General features: G+C 41.1%; 1 protein-coding gene across 1 annotated transcript in view; it reads left to right on the top strand.

Moving 5' to 3' along the window:
* LOC123767108 (uncharacterized) overlaps positions 1–21,160 on the top strand; it is a 648,486-nt gene that overhangs the window by 567,983 nt on the left and 59,343 nt on the right. The window contains exons 7-8 of the mRNA XM_069304872.1: positions 3,141–3,214; positions 13,961–14,160. Of these exons, the coding sequence (XP_069160973.1) occupies positions 3,141–3,214; positions 13,961–14,160 (274 nt within the window). The remainder of the gene's footprint in view (positions 1–3,140; positions 3,215–13,960; positions 14,161–21,160) is intronic.

The raw sequence follows: 21,160 nt of genomic DNA on the forward strand, positions 1-21,160 counted from the left end.
CAGGGGAATTGACAGAGTGGAAATAGACGAAATGTTCACACGGAACAGTAACAGAACGAGGGGACATGGGTGGAAGCTGGAAACTCAGATGAGTCACAGAGATGTTAGGAAGTTTTCTTTTAGCGTGAGAGTAGTGGGGAAATGGAATGCACTTAAGGAACAGGTTGTGGAAGCAAACTCTCTTCATAATTATAAAACTAGATATGATTGGGAAATAGGACCGGAGTTATTGCTGCAAACAACCGATGGCTAGAAAGGCGGGATCCAAGAGTCAGTGCTCGATCCTGCAGGCACAAATCGATGAGTACACACACACACACACACAAGACATGATGCACTACATCACACAGGTGTGTAAGGAGCCGGCAGACCAGTTCGACCCAGTCCAAAAGGAAAAAATTTAATGCAGACAAGAAACCCATGGTTTAATCAGAGATATAAGCTAGCAAAGCAACTAAGTAAAAGGGCGTGGAGAAACTATAGAATATAGGACACTAGAGAGCAGAGAAAGATACCAGAGAGCCAGGAATGAAACGTGAGGGTGAGAAGAGAGGCAGAGAGGCAATATGAAAATGACATAGCGAGAAAGGCAAAGACTCAAGCTAAATTGCTGCACAGCCACATCAGGAGAAAAAAAAACAGTGAAGGAACAGGTAATGAAACTGAGGATAGGGGCAGACAGATTCACTACAAACGACAAGGAAGTGTGTGAGGAACTCAATAAGAGATTCCAGGAGGACTTCACAGTAGAGCAAAGTGAAGTCCCAGAGATAAGAGAGGGAATATCTAACCAGACATCACTAGAGGCGTTTGTGATTACCACTGGGGAGATGAGGAAGTATTTGCTAGATTTGGATGTGACAAAGGCTATAAGCCAGGATGTAATCTCACCATAGATACTAAAGGAAGGAGCAGAAGCTCTGTGCCAGTCACTCGCCATTGTGTATAACGAATCACTGGTAACAGGTGAGCTGCCAAAAATTTGGAAAACGACCAATGTAGTCCCAATATACAAGAATGGTGATAGACAGCAGGCACTGAACTACAGGCCAGTGTCCCTAACTTGCATACCATGCAAGATGATGGAGAAGATTGTGCAAAAAACAGTACTAGTGGAACATCTGGAGCGAAAGAACTTTGTAACACAACATCAACATGGGTTCAGGGAGGACAAATCATGCCTTACAGGATTAATTGAATTCTATGACCAGGCAACACAAATCAGACAAGATAGAGAGGGCTGGGCAGACTGCATATTTTTGGATTGCCAGAAAGCCTTTGACACTGTACCACTTAAGTGCACAAGCTGGAGATGCAGGCAGGAGTGAAAGGGAAGCTACTCGACTGGATAACGGAGTACCTAAGCATAAGAAGACAGTGAGTCACTGTGAGTGGGGAGGTCTCAGAGTGGCGATGCGTCACCAGTGGAGTCCCACAGGGATCAGTCCTTGGACCTATACTTTTTCTGATATATGTAAATGATCTCCCAGAAGGAATAGACTCGTTCCTCTCAATGTTTGCTGATGATGCAAAGATTATGAGGAGGATTAAGAGAGGAAGACAGTATGAGGCTACAAGATGACCTAGACAAACTGAAGGAATGGTGCAACAAATGGCTACTAAAGTTCAACCCAAGTAAATGTAAGATGATGAAATTACTGCTAGGTAACAGGAGCAGCAGGGTGAAAAAAAAACTCTGCCCAACTGTTTCCGCCGGCGCCGGGAATCAAACCCCTGACCACAGGATTACGTATCCAGCGTGCTGTCCGCTTAGCCACCAGCGACACCAGTGTGTGTGCGCGCGCGCGCTCTATTCCATACCTTGTAAGATGTTTATGTTTTCTTAGTGTCATAACCTTCTCTCCTCCACAGTGTTCACCAGCATTTTGAGATTTGTAATTGCGACAGACACGCTAATCGCAACTTTCCTCAGATCGCTATGAAATATAGTGTTGTAGGGACTGTTGAAGTGGACTTGTGGTGTTGCAGGGACTGTTGAAGTGGACTTGTGGTGTTGTAGGGACTGTTGAGGTGGACTTGTGGTGTTGCAGGGACTGTTGAGGTGGACTTGTGGTGTTGCAGGGACTGTTGAAGTGGACTTGTGGTGTTGCAGGGACTGTTGAAGTGGACTTGTGGTGTTGCAGGGACTGTTGAAGTGGACTTGTGGTGTTGCAGGGACTGTTGAAGTGGACTTGTGGTGTTGCAGGGACTGTTGAAGTGGACTTGTGGTGTTGCAGGGACTGTTGAAGTGGACTTGTGGTGTTGCAGGGACTGTTGAAGTGGACTTGTGGTGTTGCAGGGGCTGTTGAAGTGGACTTGTGGTGTTGCAGGGACTGTTGAAGTGGACTTGTGGTGTTGCAGGGGCTGTTGAAGTGGACTTGTGGTGTTGCAGGGACTGTTGAAGTGGACTTGTGGTGTTGCAGGGACTGTTGAAGTGGACTTGTGGTGTTGCAGGGACTGTTGAAGTGGACTTGTGGTGTTGCAGGGACTGTTGAAGTGGACTTGTGGTGTTGCAGGGACTGTTGAAGTGGACTTGTGGTGTTGCAGGGACTGTTGAAGTGGACTTGTGGTGTTGCAGGGACTGTTGAAGTGGACTTGTGGTGTTGCAGGGGCTGTTGAAGTGGACTTGTGGTGTTGCAGGGACTGTTGAAGTGGACTTGTGGTGTTGCAGGGACTGTTGAAGTGGACTTGTGGTGTTGCAGGGGCTGTTGAAGTGGACTTGTGGTGTTGCAGGGACTGTTGAAGTGGACTTGTGGTGTTGCAGGGACTGTTGAAGTGGACTTGTGGTGTTGCAGGGACTGTTGAAGTGGACTTGTGGTGTTGCAGGGACTGTTGAGGTGGACTTGTGGTGTTGCAGGGACTGTTGAGGTGGACTTGTGGTGTTGCAGGGACTGTTGAGGTGGACTTGTGGTGTTGCAGGGACTGTTGAGGTGGACTTGTGGTGTTGCAGGGACTGTTGAAGTGGACTTGTGGTGTTGCAGGGACTGTTGAAGTGGACTTGTGGTGTTGCAGGGACTGTTGAAGTGGACTTGTGGTGTTGCAGGGACTGTAGAAGTGGACTTGTGGTGTTGCAGGGACTGTTGAAGTGGACTTGTGGTGTTGCAGGGACTGTTGATGTTGATTTTTTCTTTATTTTGCAGGTACTGCCTCCACAGTGAGGGTTGTCAGGGGTACAACACCGAGAGACGACGCTGTAACTTCTTCTCCTGTAATGGTACGTCGTCTGTAACTTGTTTAGTGATACACCACTTGTAACTTGTATTGAGGTCCGTGTGACTTGTGGAGTGGTTGGATCCTACGACACTCCTGTTGAGGAACTGGCCTTATACCCTTTGTGGGAAAGACCTGCCGGGATTGATATAAGAGGAGACTACCAGGGACTTGTACTGAACTAAATTAAAAAATTACTGTCTGCAAATTAATTCAACTAAAATCTCTAGCTAGGGTTGTAAATCCTAGATCCTCTTTTCCTAATGACAAACTGTGGGCTGTAAGGGACAGGTGGGGTGAATGACTTAGTTGATAGAAGTTCCAATCCACCTGTAGACAGGGATCTCACATCAGCTTGTATTTTATACAAGGATAAGATTTGATAAATTCAGTTATCTGACTGAACACTGGCTCTGTTTAAATCAGGGATTTAAACATACATAGTCTAACCTAGCACCATAACTTACAGCCAATAGATTCTTATACTATAAACAACAAATTAAATTGTAAAAGTATAAATAAATGACCTTAAATATAGTCTAAATACTGTTGAGTAAGTACTAGAAATTATATTCAATTAAATGAACTTATATGATAACTTAAAAATTAACTAAGCAAGCTATTGATAACTTAATTTATATATTCAAATATATATGCAGACATATTCACTTTATACAGTTAGCTTGACTGAATCTCTTCCAAGACTGTAGACACTTGTGAGGTTTTTACTTATTGAGGCTGAATTCTTTTCTGACACAATGGACACTCATGAGGTTTAGTGCTTGGATAAGATTCACAGCTACACTACTATTTTAATAAACGTACCGATGAATGAGGCTTAGCCTCGCTTTTTAACCAACAGACAGATTTATAGGATATTAAAGCTACACAAGCATACAATTGGCCAATCATATACCAAATAACCTTCAATATACTTCTCTGCCAGTCGGGGTGCCTGTCTGACAAGTTTGCCAGACTGATTAACTCTCTCGTCGAGTTTAGGCACGATATTTTGCTACAGCGTTGCTGTATGATGATCTGGTAGCGTTGCTACGTGATTATCCTGCAGTTGCAGAAGAATGATTCGAGATAAAAGTTTATGAATGAAGGTGGAGGAAACCGTGTCACTGATCTCCACTATACACTCTATTTTATGTGAATGTTCTAGGATTTTCCTTGTAAATATTGTCCAGGTACTCCCCCAGTTCTAGAGAGTTTTCACTGGCGATAAAAAGATTAGATTAGGTGTCCTTGAGCTGGTAATGTTCGCTAAGGATCCGTCACACTTGTTCACTCAGTTGTAAACAAACGCGGAGTCCCCCTGGGCTTGTTGGTGGGCGCTTCACTCCCCCCATCGCCCTGCCATGCTCTCTGAGCACGGTAGCCTTCAATGAATATTGATTGATTATTTTTACAGTCTAGACTTATGATTAAGATAAGATGTGATTATAATATAATTAGATATAAGATTTAAAGATTATAAGTAGTATTTGAAAGTACCACTGAATCTTATTAAGGATTTGATTTTTAATCCTACCGGATGTTGAATCAATGTTCCAATAGTTTTTTAATTAAGAAATACTTCTAGAAGCTTCTGGATCCTTGAGAAATCATGTACAAAGTCACGTAGGCATCAAAAGGGGCCCTGTTGCGTACGTGTTCATGGTGCCATTGTCATCCAGGATCAAGCTATAATGAATCTTTAATGATTCAAATATGACTTTTATACGATTTAGATATGATTTTGATATGATTTAGATATGATATAGAAATTATACATTTCTTAGATGATTATTAGATATGGTGGGTAAAAATTTCCCACATCTTCCAGAGGGAGAGAACTGGCACAGAGTCCAATACTTAGGACAATAGTAACCATATGTATTCATTTACTCTCCATTGGATTGATAATACAAGTGCAAATTTTGCTTGCACTTTTGTGCTGCTGTCCGTTGTGGACGATTGTGTCTGTTAGGAGTCTGTGGGTCTTGTGGAGTTAGAGTGTCTTGAGGTCTCTCAGGATCTAACTGCAGCTGGCTCACTGATTCCATGTGGATGAGTTTGTCCAATGTCTTTAGTGAAGTTGTTCCTTTAGACAGGATTTTGACTATTCTCAAAATCCCCTGACTATCTGGATGGACTGAGACAACTTTACCTAATGGCCAGTCAGCCCTAGGGCCATCACTGTCTACCAAGACAATATCGCCAGGTTGGAGATTAGATATATTATGTGGGACATTGGCCCCATAGTGATGTTCTCGTAGAGATGTAAGATATTCTTTTGTCCAAACATCATTCCATTTTTGGATTATGCTGGACAGATGTTTATACCCCTGAACCAACTCGCTCTGACCCACATATGAGGGATCTCTGATCTCATCATCCACTAGAGATGGTACTGGAGTCAGAAGTCTTCCATACATTAGGTGGGCAGGACTTAACGGCTCATGTTGAGTAGGATCCTCAGACAAGTAAGTCAACGGCCGGTTATTCACCCTTGATTCTATTTCCGTGATTACTGTCTGGAGTTCTTGAAGATTGATTTTCTGACGGTGTAGAGATTTTCTCAAGGATCATTTTACAGTTCCTATTAACCGTTCATAAAATCCTCCGTGCCATGGGGCTCTCGGAGGGATAAATTTCCATCTGCAATGACGCTGTTCCAGTGTGGAAGTAACTGCAGGATGGGAACAGATTTCCCGTAGACATGCTTCTCCAGCTACCAAGTTTGCTCCGTTATCTGAAATCATCAGCTTAGGGCATGATCGGCGTGCTGCGAATCTGCGGGAAGCTTGAATAAATGATTGAGCAGTCATATCGGGTGTTACCTCTAGATGTACTGCCCTGGTGGTTGCACAGGTGAACAGACAGATGTATGCCTTGATAGGTTGCTTATCTGCAGTCCCTGTTAGATATATTGCTCCTGTATAATCTACTCCTGTCGTTTCGAAAGGTTGTAGATGGACCACTCGTTCCTTTGGCAGGGGTGGTGGCCCTGGATAAGAGCAAGATCTTGCATCGTACCTTCGGCATATCATGCAATTCTTCAAGATTGATTTGACTGACTGTCTTCCCTGAGGAATCCAGTACTGCTGTCTGATTTGTGTGAGTGTGTCTAACACTCCTCCATGTTTGATGATTTGTTGATGTGTATGCAACACAATCAACCTTGTGATCCAATGATTTTTTGGTAAAAGCCATGGATGCACGGTATCTAGATTGATATCTGCGTGTTTAAGTCTCCCTCCACAACGCAGAATGTTGTGATTTTCTTGGTCTATCCACAGACCGAGATTGTGTTTTAACTTATGCGGAAGATTTTCATAGTTATTCCCATAAGTTTCTCTCTGGGCTTGTCTTACCCAATAGATAAGTGCATCTGGAAAAGTGTATTTTATACCTTTTTTCCTGAGATATTGAAACACGTTCTGTGTTACATTGATTAATTTGATGAGCGAGGAGTAACGAGTACAATCCAAGACTGATATTTGAGCTTGCTGCCTGGTGGTAGTTATGGTTTGTGTCGTAATGACGTGTGGCTTTTGTTCAGGCCAACTACCATTCACTAACCATCGAGGCCCATGAAACCAAATATCTGCCTTTGCAAACTGTTTAAATGTCATACCTCTTGTTAAGAGATCAGCTGGATTATCCTTTGTTGGTACATGCAACAATTGAAAGCCTGCGGAAATTTCTTTAATTTCCGAGACGCGATTTTTTACATATGGAGTTGGACAGTTGTCGTTTCGTACCCATTGTAAGACAGCTTCATTGTCAGACCATATAATGACATCTTTGATGTTCATGGTAGACAAGACTTGTTTGATATGTACTGCTAAGCGTGTTCCAGTTAGCAGTGCTGTTAGTTCCATCTGAGGCAAAGTCCTCTTTTTTAATGGAGCTACTCTGGCCTTAGAGGTGATAAGATATGATTGATTAGAAGTCACTAAGTAAGCACAAGCTCCAAAAGCTTTGGCTGACGAGTCTGCGAATACATGTAGTGATACTTCTTCATTTTCCTCGACTATGTGTCTCGGAAAGATTATCTTTTCAACTAAAGTTTGTTCTTGAGCCACTTCCATCCAAGCTTTTTGTAACTGGATTGGTAGTGGATCATCCCAACCAACCTTAGCTTTCCATGCTTGTTGCACCAATAAACGCCACTTGATAGTCAAAGGATTTAGTAGACCAAGTGGGTCGAATACTTTGCTAACTTGTGAAAGCAAATCCCTTTTTGTAGTGATGTTGTAATTTACTGGCACGGATTTGATCGATATTGTGTCCGAGATTAAATCCCAATCCATACCTAACACCTTTTGTGATTCTGGTACGTGATATTCAGGGTAATCTCTTGCTATTTGATTATTCAATGTTGCATTATTAGAGGCCCAAGATTGTAGTGGCATGTTGGCACCTTGTAGCTCCTTGTTGGCCTCTTGATATAATTGTAACAGTTCAGTAGTACTGTTAACTGTCCCTTGAAAATTATCTACATATAGATTTTGACTGATTTCAGTCTTACAGGGACTTGATGATTTCTTCAGATGAGTATCTAGAGTTGCTTGCAATAGAAATGGACTGCTTGTCGCGCCAAAAAGAACTGATGAGAATCTGAAAGTCACTACTGGACTATTGACATCTTCTGGGTTCTCTACCCATAGAAACTTAGTGAAGTCTCTATCTTCTTCCTGTAAGCCAACTCTTAGAAAGGCCTTACTTATATCTGCTGAATACGCATATTTGTTAAGTCTAAACTTCAACAGTATGTCATACAATTTCTGAGTTAGACTGGGACCTGTTTGCAAACAATCATTTAGACTGGTTCCTTGGGGTCCAGATTTAGAGCTACAATTAAAAACTATCCGTAAAGGAGTCGTTTTTGATTCTCTCATTACAGCCATGTGTGGTAAAAAATGGCCTGTTTGCTTATTGTCATGTTTCACGACTTCGATGAATTTATTCTTTAATTGTTGAGCAATAATCTCATGATAGAGTTTTAAATGCTCAGGCCTTTTTCTTAGCTTTGCTAGTTGAGATTTAAATTGACTATAAGCCATGTGATAATTGGTAGGTAAGGTTTTATGGTTGATTTTCCATGGTAGCCTTACCCAGTGCTGTCCATCATAGTACTGTACAGTTTCTAAGTACTGATTGTATGCACAGACATCATCAGGACTTGGTTGTTCAGGAATTATTCCTATGGCATCAAGTTCCCACAATTGAGGTACAGATTCCAATCCATCATCAATCATGTGGGGGATTTTAAGTGGTGACTGTTCTTTGCCTAGTCATGCCACTATTACAGTTTCTGTATGATGTGATTTTTCAGGAGTTGAAGGTTCAAGATCTAGTATAGGTCCTGTCATCAATATGCCTCCTGCTGATTTGAGTATATTCATACCCATAGATTCTTCTGATCCCAGAATGAATCGATGATAGTAGTCAGCTCCAATCAGGATTCCGATATCTCCTATGTAGTCAGAATCGAGTAGAGGATCTGCTAATTGGATTCCTTTTTATTTTAGGAATTTAATTGTGGCTGTCAGACCAGTCACTTCCATTTCAGTAGGAATTTTATCAACTACTATGGCTTCTACTGTCCTTTGGGATGTACCTAGACAGACATTGAGTTTTACTACTGGAAAGGTTCTACGACCAGAATTAGTAAAAAACCCTGATATGGATGTAGATACTTGCTTTGAAGATTTAAGTTGTAAATCTTCTGCCATCTTTTTACTGATAAAGGTTTTCTGTGACCCTTGATCAAAAAAGCCTCTAGTTGGAATACAAATTCCTTGATTGCATAGTTCTAGCTGTGCAGTAGGCAATATGGCTGTTGTAACAATTTCTGTATCCAAGTCGTTGACATTGCTCATTACTGTACAGAATTGTACGGCTGTTGTGGTATTATCATCTTTGGGCTTTGCCTGAGATGCATGTTGATTATTGGAAGTCTGTGATCTGGATTGAGTGTTAATATCACCACAGAGTGCTGTGTGATGTACACTTTTATGACAATATTGGCAGTTCTGCAATTGAGTGATACACTCACTAGTATCGTGCTTCCGTAGACAACGGATGCACCTGTTCAGAGATTTCAGTCGATCGATTCGACTGGCACGGCCTACATAAACTGTGCATTGATAAATGGTATGTGCTTCTTGACAGAATAAACATTTTGGGGCACTTGTAGCTCCTTTTGTCTTATCTGTCTTAGGAGCTTGGTTTCCTACAGTTCTGTTAACTGTGGGTGCTATAGCATAAGAGCCAACATTATTCTGTTTCCACTTTGCAGAAGAGGAGTTTTGTTGCCTTGATTTTTGACTGCCATTCTGGACATTTTTGCTTTTGTCCGTGGATTCACCTTTGGGGATTTTTTCTTGAGATCTAAGTTTTCCTCGGCTTCGTAATCTTTGTACGTAAGCTCGAAGTCCATCAATGATTTGGCTTTGTGATAAGATGTTGGTGTTATAATGAGTGCATAGGCTGTCTATGACCTCATTTGGAAGTTTCCTTTGAATGATTAACTTTATAAGCCACTCTGCATCACCTACAGGTACTTTTGTACTGAGGGCTTTGATGATTGATTCTATAGACAATCGAAATGATTGTAGTGACTCATAACTTTTATTTGGAGAGGGTAAATCCAATAATTTGTATGAGAGACGTGCAATTGCAGTCTCCTTATCACTGTAGTTATCTTGTAACAACTGTAAGGCATGGTCGTAATCATCATCTGTTAATGACAAATTAGCAATGACCTGCCTTGCCTCTCCCCGTAACTGGCCTTGCAAATATTGAAACTTTGTCGCCTTTTTGAGAGAGGGCTTGGAATTTATTATAGAATCAAAGTGTCTCCAGAAGGTATCCCAATCGTCTTCATCCTTGCCCTCAAAATATGGTAATTGTACCTTTGGGAGCTCTGCGGCTATATGTGTGATAGTTGCATTGCTCTGTTGAGTGGATGAGCTCACATTGGATTGGGTTCCTGCTTGAGATATTTGTTTGATTAAAGGATCAAGTTGATCTTGGATTTTATCTTCATACATTGTCATTTCAACGACAATTTCCTGAAGTTCCTTTCGGGTTAAATCTGCATTAGCCATTTCTGTTAGATAAATCTCTGCATGGCGTTTGATTTGTTCATACTTATCCACAGCTGCTTTTACTCTGGTATTCAGAATTATTAAATCAGGAGATGGTTGCCTAGCCAACTTTTGACATTTGTCAATCAGTTGAGTTAGGTGATTTTGCAGACCATTAAGTGTCCTCCTATTTCCTGTTTCAGCTGCTGGTGGAACACTGTTAGCCATTTTGACCTTTTCCGAGTTTTGGAGATTCCGAGATTTTTCTCTTTTTTCTGATAAATATGTATGATGTTAATGTATTTTGATAAATGAGCTTTCCTGTCTACTTAGGTAATGATTCCAAAGATCGTCCTTCATTTCCTCCCTGGAATCTGGTTGTAGCAGGTGTTCATTATCAAAAGTACTGTAATAATTTGATTTGTGACCCGAATGCACGAATGTACCAAGTTGGTAAATCTTGTAATAATTTTTTAAAAATAGTAAATGGCACTATTTTTGCAAAGTTATTACAAAATCTGTTACCATAATAATTGTTAGATAAAATACAGTAGAATGTCTACTGGTTTTACCTGGAATAGGGTATGATATAGTTGATTATGGTTAGATTGTAAGGAATGCTCTTACAGTGATGATAACACTTTTTTAAAGAATATTATGTAATGAGCAGCTCTGAAAATCAGTAGATTAGAGATAATGCAAGATAATACACTTAAATATATATGTAATGTTACCACAATGAGGTAGGTAATAATATGATTAAGATGCAGTTGTGCCTTTGACACTGATATACTTAAGTACTGTGGTTTCTTAACTCAAAACAATATTAGTATGCTATGAATACTATGAATGCTTACTAGTTAATGGATATGGTGGCTTAAGCCACTGCAAACTATTTGCTTACTTAGATATATAGCTATGATAAATATTGGCTGATAGCTAGGTTAGGCTAGAATATGTAAGAATTATTCCAATGCAAAATCAAGAAGTTTCTTATGTATTTGGCATTGAAATATTCGGTAAACGAATGATCATAAATATCTAGGTACAAAGGACCATTATTATCCGGTTCGAAGGACCATTAATGTGGGAAAAACCTGCCGGGATTGATATAAGAGGAGACTACCAGGGACTTGTACTGAACTAAATTAAAAAATTACTGTCTGCAAATTAATTCAACTAAAATCTCTAGCTAGGGTTGTAAATCCTAGATCCTCTTTTCCTAATGACAAACTGTGGGCTGTAAGGGACAGGTGGGGTGAATGACTTAGTTGATAGAAGTTCCAATCCACCTGTAGACAGGGATCTCACATCAGCTTGTATTTTATACAAGGATAAGATTTGATAAATTCAGTTATCTGACTGAACACTGGCTCTGTTTAAATCAGGGATTTAAACATACATAGTCTAACCTAGCACCATAACTTACAGCCAATAGATTCTTATACTATAAACAACAAATTAAATTGTAAAAGTATAAATAAATGACCTTAAATATAGTCTAAATACTGTTGAGTAAGTACTAGAAATTATATTCAATTAAATGAACTTATATGATAACTTAAAAATTAACTAAGCAAGCTATTGATAACTTAATTTATATATTCAAATATATATGCAGACATATTCACTTTATACAGTTAGCTTGACTGAATCTCTTCCAAGACTGTGGACACTTGTGAGGTTTTTACTTATTGAGGCTGAATTCTTTTCTGACACAATGGACACTCATGAGGTTTAGTGCTTGGATAAGATTCACAGCTACACTACTATTTTAATAAACGTACCGATGAATGAGGCTTAGCCTCGCTTTTTAACCAACAGACAGATTTATAGGATATTAAAGCTACACAAGCATACAATTGGCCAATCATATACCAAATAACCTTCAATATACTTCTCTGCCAGTCGGGGTGCCTGTCTGACAAGTTTGCCAGACTGATTAACTCTCTCTTGTCGAGTTTAGGCACGATATTTTGCTACAGCGTTGCTGTATGATGATCTGGTAGCGTTGCTACGTGATTATCCTGCAGTTGCAGAAGAATGATTCGAGATAAAAGTTTATGAATGAAGGTGGAGGAAACCGTGTCACTGATCTCCACTATACACTCTATTTTATGTGAATGTTCTAGGATTTTCCTTGTAAATATTGTCCAGGTACTCCCCCAGTTCTAGAGAGTTTTCACTGGCGATAAAAAGATTAGATTAGGTGTCCTTGAGCTGGTAATGTTCGCTAAGGATCCGTCACACTTGTTCACTCAGTTGTAAACAAACGCGGAGTCCCCCTGGGCTTGTTGGTGGGCGCTTCACTCCCCCCATCGCCCTGCCATGCTCTCTGAGCACGGTAGCCTTCAATGAATATTGATTGATTATTTTTACAGTCTAGACTTATGATTAAGATAAGATGTGATTATAATATAATTAGATATAAGATTTAAAGATTATAAGTAGTATTTGAAAGTACCACTGAATCTTATTAAGGATTTGATTTTTAATCCTACCGGATGTTGAATCAATGTTCCAATAGTTTTTTAATTAAGAAATACTTCTAGAAGCTTCTGGATCCTTGAGAAATCATGTACAAAGTCACGTAGGCATCAAAAGGGGCCCTGTTGCGTACGTGTTCATGGTGCCATTGTCATCCAGGATCAAGCTATAATGAATCTTTAATGATTCAAATATGATTTTTATACGATTTAGATATGATTTTGATATGATTTAGATATGATATAGAAATTATACATTTCTTAGATGATTATTAGATATGGTGGGTAAAAATTTCCCACACCCTTATACCTCTTATACAATTACACCCTTACCCTTATACCATTACATCCTGACTTCTATTATGGTACTAGCAATACACTTTTATAGTGATTTTAGTCTCTTATATAATGGGACCCTGATGTTTATGTAATGGCACTACCATTATACATCTGTAATGGAATTATCATTGCCTTTTTTGTTATTATACTATCCTTATACTTCTGTAACAGTGCTATTCTTATACACCTGTAATGGTATAGCCTTCCTGCTTCTCTCATGATACTGCCTTATACTTCTGTATGAGGGAGTACCATAATCTTTTGCTTCTGTAGTCGTACTACCATGATTCTTCGTCGCTGGTACGACCCCCTCATACTTCTGTAGCTTCTCTGAGTCGTATATATGGTACATGTAACATACGTATTTATAGGGCGTTTGGAGTCATATATTTCTTATGTCACTGTTATGGTTTTAACCTGAGGTGAAGCTGTGTTTTGTGTCCACTTTGTGAAAGATGAATCACTGCGAGTGCCTGAGTCGCTAGCAACCTCTGTAGATAGGTAGATGGCGTATCTGCCGCCTTTAATTGGTACTTAGACTCGCTATTCTTCTCAGGTAATTCCTTTTGGTACACTGTCTACTCCTTCCTATGCTTCGTAATCATCGATTACTCCGATGAGGTGAAAACGCTGCCTTCAGCTGTGGCTCATGTCTCTCTCTCTCTCTCTCTCAGGCACGCTGGATGTCCTCCACCTCCACGACAATGAGGTGAAGACGTTGCCTTCAGCTGTGGCTCATGTCTCTCTCTCTCAGGCACGCTGGATGTCCTCCACCTCCACGACAATGAGGTGAAGACGCTGCCTTCAGCTGTGGCTCATGTCTCTCTCTCTCTCTCTCAGGCACGCTGGATGTCCTCCACCTCCACGACAAGCGTTACAAGCCCAACAAGTTCGGATGGCGGGAGTCGAGTACTCGACCCGGTTCATGGCGCGCCGTGAGGAACCGCCCCTTGCTGGTTCACACCAGGGACATCTATCCCGGCGGGTTTCCCAAGGAGTTCTCCCTCCTCATCACCGTCAGGCCAGACCTCGGCAACATGGTGAGTGTGTGGTGAGGGAGGGAGGGAAGTGAGCAATGTTTACTATTGGTAGAGATATGGTGATAGAACGTGCAATCTGTCTTGAATTTCGTCTTCACACTGTGCAAGATTAGCATGATTTTGCACAGTTACTAAGTACCTAGTATTAAGTCATTTTAGTACATGTATTTTTTGGGGGGGTATCTAATGCTGGTAGCACATATGATACAATAGTATGTTGTACACTTTATTTGGTGTACAAAGTGATAAATACATGCATATGTACACTATGTACTACTAAGTAGTTTCATGATCAAACACCACCATGTCAATGGTACACTGATAAGATACACAAAAATGGTAACACAGTAATTACAGTGCCCCCCCCCATCCTCCCCCGCCACCCTCCTGTTGCATGCCCATTAACGGTATACACATAACAATGATACATACTATAACAGAAACTAATTACTATACTCGCCTAGTATTTGTAATCTATTGTTGCGAATAGAATATAACTTCTACATGACTATTAACGACTCATTTTTACATATTCTATTTAATGTTGACTCAATAACACGAAATCCTGCCATGAACTGAGATGGCTTCTGGCTCTTAGCTGATTGCATGGCTTAATATAATGTAGCACAAATGACTGTAGCAGGTGAGGCTCTGGAAGGTTGTTCCAGGCCAGCCTGAGTGACTTGGTCTGGAAGGCCAGCCTGAGTGACTTGGTCTGGAAGGCCAGCCTGAGTGACTTGGTCTGGAAGGCCAGCCTGAGTGACTTGGTCTGGAAGGCCAGCCTGAGTGACGGGTCTGGAAGGCCAGCCTGAGTGACGGGTCTGGAAGGCCAGCCTGAGTGACGGGTCTGGAAGGCCAGCCTGAGTGACTTGGTCTGGAAGGCCAACCTGAGTGACTTGGTCTGGAAGGCCAACCTGAGTGACTTGGTCTGGAAGGCCAGCCTGAGTGACTTGGTCTGGAAGGCCAGCCTGAGTGACTTGGTCTGGAAGGCCAGCCTGAGTGACTTGGTCTGGAAGGCCAGCCTGAGTGACTTGGTCTGGAAGGCCAGCCTGAGTGACTTGGTCTGGAAGGCCAGCCTGAGTGACGGGTCTGGAAGGCCAGCCTGAGTGACGGGTCTGGAAGGCCAGCCTGAGTGACTTGGTCTGGAAGGCCAGCCTGAGTGACTTGGTCTGGAAGGCCAGCCTGAGTGACTTGGTCTGGAAGGCCAACCTGAGTGACTTGGTCTGGAAGGCCAGCCTGAGTGACTTGGTCTGGAAGGCCAGCCTGAGTGACTTGGTCTGGAAGGCCAGCCTGAGTGACTTGGTCTGGAAGGCCAGCCTGAGTGACTTGGTCTGGAAGGCCAGCCTGAGTGACTTGGTCTGGAAGGCCAGCCTGAGTGACTTGGTCTGGAAGGCCAGCCTGAGTGACTTGGTCTGGAAGGCCAGCCTGAGTGACTTGGTCTGGAAGGCCAGCCTGAGTGACTTGGTCTGGAAGGCCAGCCTGAGTGACTTGGTCTGGAAGGCCAGCCTGAGTGACTTGGTCTGGAAGACATATGTCATTTCCATCCAGATATATTCCAGTTTACCTGCACCTGAAGACTGCAAAATGCGCCCGGAAACACACTATATAATTCCGTTGTCTTGGCAAATTAACTGTGGCTGACTGAAGCATCTTGAAACATGTTAATATCGGTTCCCATTAGTTAATTGGTTAACCGGCCCGGCGGTACAGTAAATTTAGTCTTTATTGCAACCAGCTGGAAGTCTAGGCAAGAGACAGTTGACACTAATTGGCTATTTGTGAGCACTGGGCGGTTGATATAGTAAGTTTCTGTAAGTTTGAGTATTAAGTTAGAGTGGAACAGCTACTTAGTCATGTCCGAAGGAATATTGTATACAGTGTTCTGAAACTCATCTTTAAAACTCAAGCGTGGCTGTTGTTGCCTGCGGGTGTCTGTAGTGTCTGTGTCTGTCTGTCTCTGTATGTTTGTCTGTCTGTATGTTTGTCTGTATGTTTGTCTGTATGTCTGCCTGCCTGCCTGCCTGCCTGCCTGCCTGCCTGCCTGCCAGTCTTTTCTGCCTCTCTGCTTCTCTCTCTCCTCTCTCTCTCTCTCTCTCTCTCTCTCTCTCTCTCTCTCTCTCTCTCTCTCTCTGCCTCAGGTAGGAGGTTCGAGGTTTGGTTTATGAGTTACGTGTTTGTGCTGTTACAACCATAGTATGATAAGAAAATTTGTTGTTAAATTTCCCGAGATAAATGCATAATATTTTATAATACTACATAACACAAATGTTTTTAACGATTTTGTCGAAAGTATTTCACACAATGGGAACTGGCCCAAGTGCCAGAACCTTGGTGTATCGTTGTTCACTCTTGAATTGTGGTGACCCCTTACCCGACCATGATGGGTGCATACCACATGGAAATCACGGTGCAGTGTTGAGTGAGGCTAGCCTTAAGCTTCGGGCCTCCAATCTCGAGAAAATAGATGTAAAACTTTCTGATTTTGATCGATGACAACAAATATTGCACTGAATCCTTACCAACAATAGTTCATATTATGGAAAATCGATTCACTGGGGTAATTTGATGTTGGTTTAAGCCATAATGAAAATCACTGCTGTTCTATGTTAAAATAACAGAGATCCTTTGATAGCAGTTCCTTTTTGAATTTGGAATTTTTCAATTCCAACCTTTCTAATTCAAAGTCAAAGTTTTTCTAATTTAGTAGTAGATGGGAGGTGATCCGTCGTCATAGATTTAATGCTTGTCAAGTACATTAATAATTGGGTTACCATTTGCAAAATCCTTGATTATTAATTAATAATAATGCTGGTAATTCATTAGTAGTGACAGGCTTTCTCATAAACTTCATTGAAGGGATAATAATTTTGCCTAACACGAGGCCTCGATTATGGTTGAGAATATGCAAGTTTTGGTGATTTTTATGTGTGTGTATATATATGTATATGTATGTATGATCACAAAACACTGATCACGAAACGCTGATCACGAAACGCTGATCACGAAACGCTGATCACGAAACGCTGATCACGAAACGCTGATCACGAAACGCTGATCACGAAACGCTGATCACGAAACGCTGATCACGAAACGCTGATCACAAAACGCTGATCACAAAACACTGATCACGAAACACTGATCACGAAACACTGATCACGAAACACTGATCACAAAACACTGATCACAAAACACTGATCACAAAACACTGATCACAAAACACTGATCACAAAACACTGATCACAAAACACTGATGCAAGTATGTGAAAAAACCACATTTGAAAAATTAGAGAATGCTGAACGCGTTTTGGCCTGTCATCAGAGCAAGATAGAGAAACACTCAACTATCTTCACTGCTTCTATGACCACCAGTGTGTTGCTGTTACTACACTTGGGCTATTGCTGCAACTACTTGCAGAAACTATTATGTCTACATCATTTGCTGCTAACAATTCTACAATGCTACCAATTCTACTTCTGTAGCTACTATGGTAACTACTACTTCTACTACTTCTACTACTACTACACTACCACTACTATTATCACTAAGACTATAACTACGAATGCCATTTCTCCTAATAATAATCTTAAAAAGTCAATGATTATAATAAAAATTATTATAATGATAAGGATACTAAAAATAATAATAATAATAATAATAATAATAATAAGAAGAAGAAGATGGGGCATCAAAAATCTCCGGTCTCCCTTCAGCCTCTCTGACAATCATTAAAATTATTTTTTTCAGAATTCATTCTTTTTTTTCTTTTTCCAGTGAGTGCAGCTTCCTCGTATTTCGAACCTTGTTAGTGTGTTTTTCCACGCGATTCTGTGTCAGTGTGTATTTACTGTTTGTATCTGCAGAATCGAGCTATTAGCTCTTGGACCCCGCCTTTCTAACCAATTTATTTTCCCTCTATTATGTCAACTACGTATATTTCTCTTTCACATATTTAAATTCCCAGGAGCCCGTAACAGCTGTCTAACTTCCAGGTACCTTTTTACTGCTAGGTGAACAGGGGCACCAGGGTGAAAGGAACTGCCCATTTGTTTCTACCTCTGCTGGGGATCGAACCCGGGCTCTTAGGATTACGACCACAGAGCGCTGTTTACTCAGACGCGAGGCCCCTGTACTCACCTAGTTGTACTTGCCTAGTTGTGTTTGCTGGGGTTGAGCTCTGGTTCTTTGGTCCCGCCTCTCAACTGTCAGTCAACTGGAGAGAGTGTGTGTGTGTGTGTACTCACCTAATTGTGCTTGCGGGGGTTGAGCTCTGGCTCTTTGGTCCCGCCTCTCAACCGTCAATCAACTGGTGTACAGATTCCTGAGCCTATTGGGCTCTATCATATCTACATTTGAAACTGTGTATGGAGTCAGCCTCCACCACATCACTTCCTAATGCATTCCATTTACTAACTACTCTGACACTGAAAAAGTTCTTTCTAACGTCTCTGTGGCTCATTTAGGTACTCAGCTTCCACCTGTGTCCCCTTGTTCGCGTCCCACCAGTGTTGAATAGTTCATCCTTGTTTACCCGGTCGATTCCCCTGAGGATTTTGTAGGTTGTGATCATGTCCCCCCTTACTCTTCTGTCTTCCAGTGTCGTAAGGTGCATTTCCCGCAGCCTTTCCTCATAACTCATGCCTCTTAGTTCTGGGACTAGTCTAGTAGCATACCTTTGGACTTTTTCCAGCTTCGTCTTGTGCTTGACAAGGTAAGGGCTCCATGCTGGGGCCGCATACTCCAGGATTGGTCTTACATATGTGGTGTACAAGATTCTGAATGATTCCTTACACAGGTTCCTGAACGCCGTTCTGATGTTAGCCAGCCTCGCATATGCCGCAGACGTTATTCTCTTTATGTGGGCTTCAGGAGACAGGTGTGTGTGTGTGTGTGTGTGTGTGTGTGTGTACACGAAAGGGACTTAAAGATATTCCAATAACACGTCTTGGGTCGTTATACGGGTTCTGAACCCGTATCATTACCGCGAGCTTGGCTCACTCTCCCTTTGATTCTTGGCTTCTGATCCTCTCTTGTTTGTCTCAGAGTCTCTGCGAAAAAAAAAATTTCATTACTATAATTTTTTTTGGCTGAGAATTCTGTTACTAATTTATATTCTTTGCTTGAATTGTCTCTTGTGCTTTGATTCTTTGCTTGAATTGTCTCTTGTGCTTTGATTCTTTGCTTGAATTGTCTCTTGTGCTTTGATTCTTTGCTTGAATTGTCTCTTGTGCTTTGATTCTTTGCTTGAATTGTCTTTTGTGTTTTGATTATTTGTTTGAATTGTCTCTTGTGCTTTGATTCTTTGCTTGAATTGTCTCTTGTGCTTTGATTCTTTGCTTGAATTGTCTCTTGTGCTTTGATTCTTTGCTTGAATTGTTTCTTGTGCTTTGATTCTTTGCTTGAATTGTCTCTTGTGCTTTGATTCTTTGCTTGAATTGTCTCTTGTGCTTTGATTCTTTGCTTGAATTGTCTCTTGCGCTTTGACTCTTTGCTTGAATTGTCTCTTGTGCTTTGATTCTTTGCTTGAATTGTCCCTTGTGCTTTGATTCTTTGCTTGAATTGTCTCTTGTGCTTTGATTCCTTGCTTGAATTGTCTCTTGTGCTTTGATTCTTTGCTTGAATTGTCTCTTGTGCTTTGATTCTTTGCTTGAATTGTCTCTTGTGTTTTGATTCCTTGCTTGAATTGTCTCTTGTGTTTTGATTCCTTGCTTGAATTGTCTCTTGTGCTTTGATTCCTTGCTTGAATTGTCTCTTGTGCTTTGATTCCTTGCTTGAATTGTTTTGTGTTTTGATTCCTTGCTTGAATTGTCTCTTGTGCTTTGATTCTTTGCTTGAATTGTCTCTTGTGTTTTGATTCCTTGCTTGAATTGTCTCTTGTGCTTTGATTCTTTGCTTGAATTGTCTCTTGTGCTTTGATTCCTTGCTTGAATTGTCTCTTGTGCTTTGATTCCTTGCTTGAATTGTCTCTTGTGCTTTGATTCCTTGCTTGAATTGTTTTGTGTTTTGATTCCTTGCTTGAATTGTCTCTTGTGCTTTGATTCTTTGCTTGAATTGTCCCTTGTGCTTTGATTCTTTGCTTGAATTGTCTCTTGTGCTTTGATTCTTTGCTTGAATTGTCTCTTGTGCTTTGATTCTTTGCTTGAATTGTCCCTTGTGCTTTGATTCTTTGCTTGAATTGTCTCTTGTGCTTTGATTCCTTGCTTGAATTGTCTCTTGTGCTTTGATTCTTTGCTTGAATTGTCTCTTGTTTTGATTCCTTGCTTGAATTGTCTCTTGTGTTTTGATTCCTTGCTTGAATTGTCTCTTGTGCTTTGATTCCTTGCTTGAATTGTCTCTTGTGCTTTGATTCCTTGCTTGAATTGTTTTGTGTTTTGATTCCTTGCTTGAATTGTCTCTTGTGCTTTGATTCTTTGCTTGAATTGTCTCTTGTGTTTTGATTCCTTGCTTGGGTTTGCTGTCCATCGCTTTCATATTTAGGTTCAAAGTGTTGTGATTCAGTAAAAGATAGTCTTTTATACTGGACTAGTTCATAGAATTTGTTCAAATCTAGATCTTATGTATTTTCTTAATTGTTAATCATCGTCTTGTTTCATTTTTTTAGTCAAATTTTGATAATACGATGAAGAGGCATACAAGAAAAAGTAGAAATACTTGAATAGAATAAGTAGGAGGGAGGGAATTATCAGGGGGAAAGCGCCAAGCCATTACGACTATATAGCACTGGGAAGGGGTCAGGATCAGGATTTGGGATGGGACGGGTGGGGGGGGGGGGAGAGGAATGGTGCCCAACCATTTGGACGGTCGGGGATTGAAGGCCAACCTGCATGAAGCGAAACCGTACCGCTCTTCCGTCCTGCCCAAGTGGGTGGACAGAGGAAGCAGGGGATGGAGTAATCAAGTGTGGGTGTCAGGACGTGTTTGGGGTAATATTTTGATTGGTCGAAACAAAGGTAATCAAGATAATCAAGATGTGTGTATTTACAAATAATCAAGATGTGTGTA

This window comes from Procambarus clarkii, chromosome 53 (assembly GCF_040958095.1).
Source record: "Procambarus clarkii isolate CNS0578487 chromosome 53, FALCON_Pclarkii_2.0, whole genome shotgun sequence".
Classification (NCBI taxonomy): Eukaryota; Metazoa; Arthropoda; class Malacostraca; order Decapoda; family Cambaridae; genus Procambarus; species Procambarus clarkii.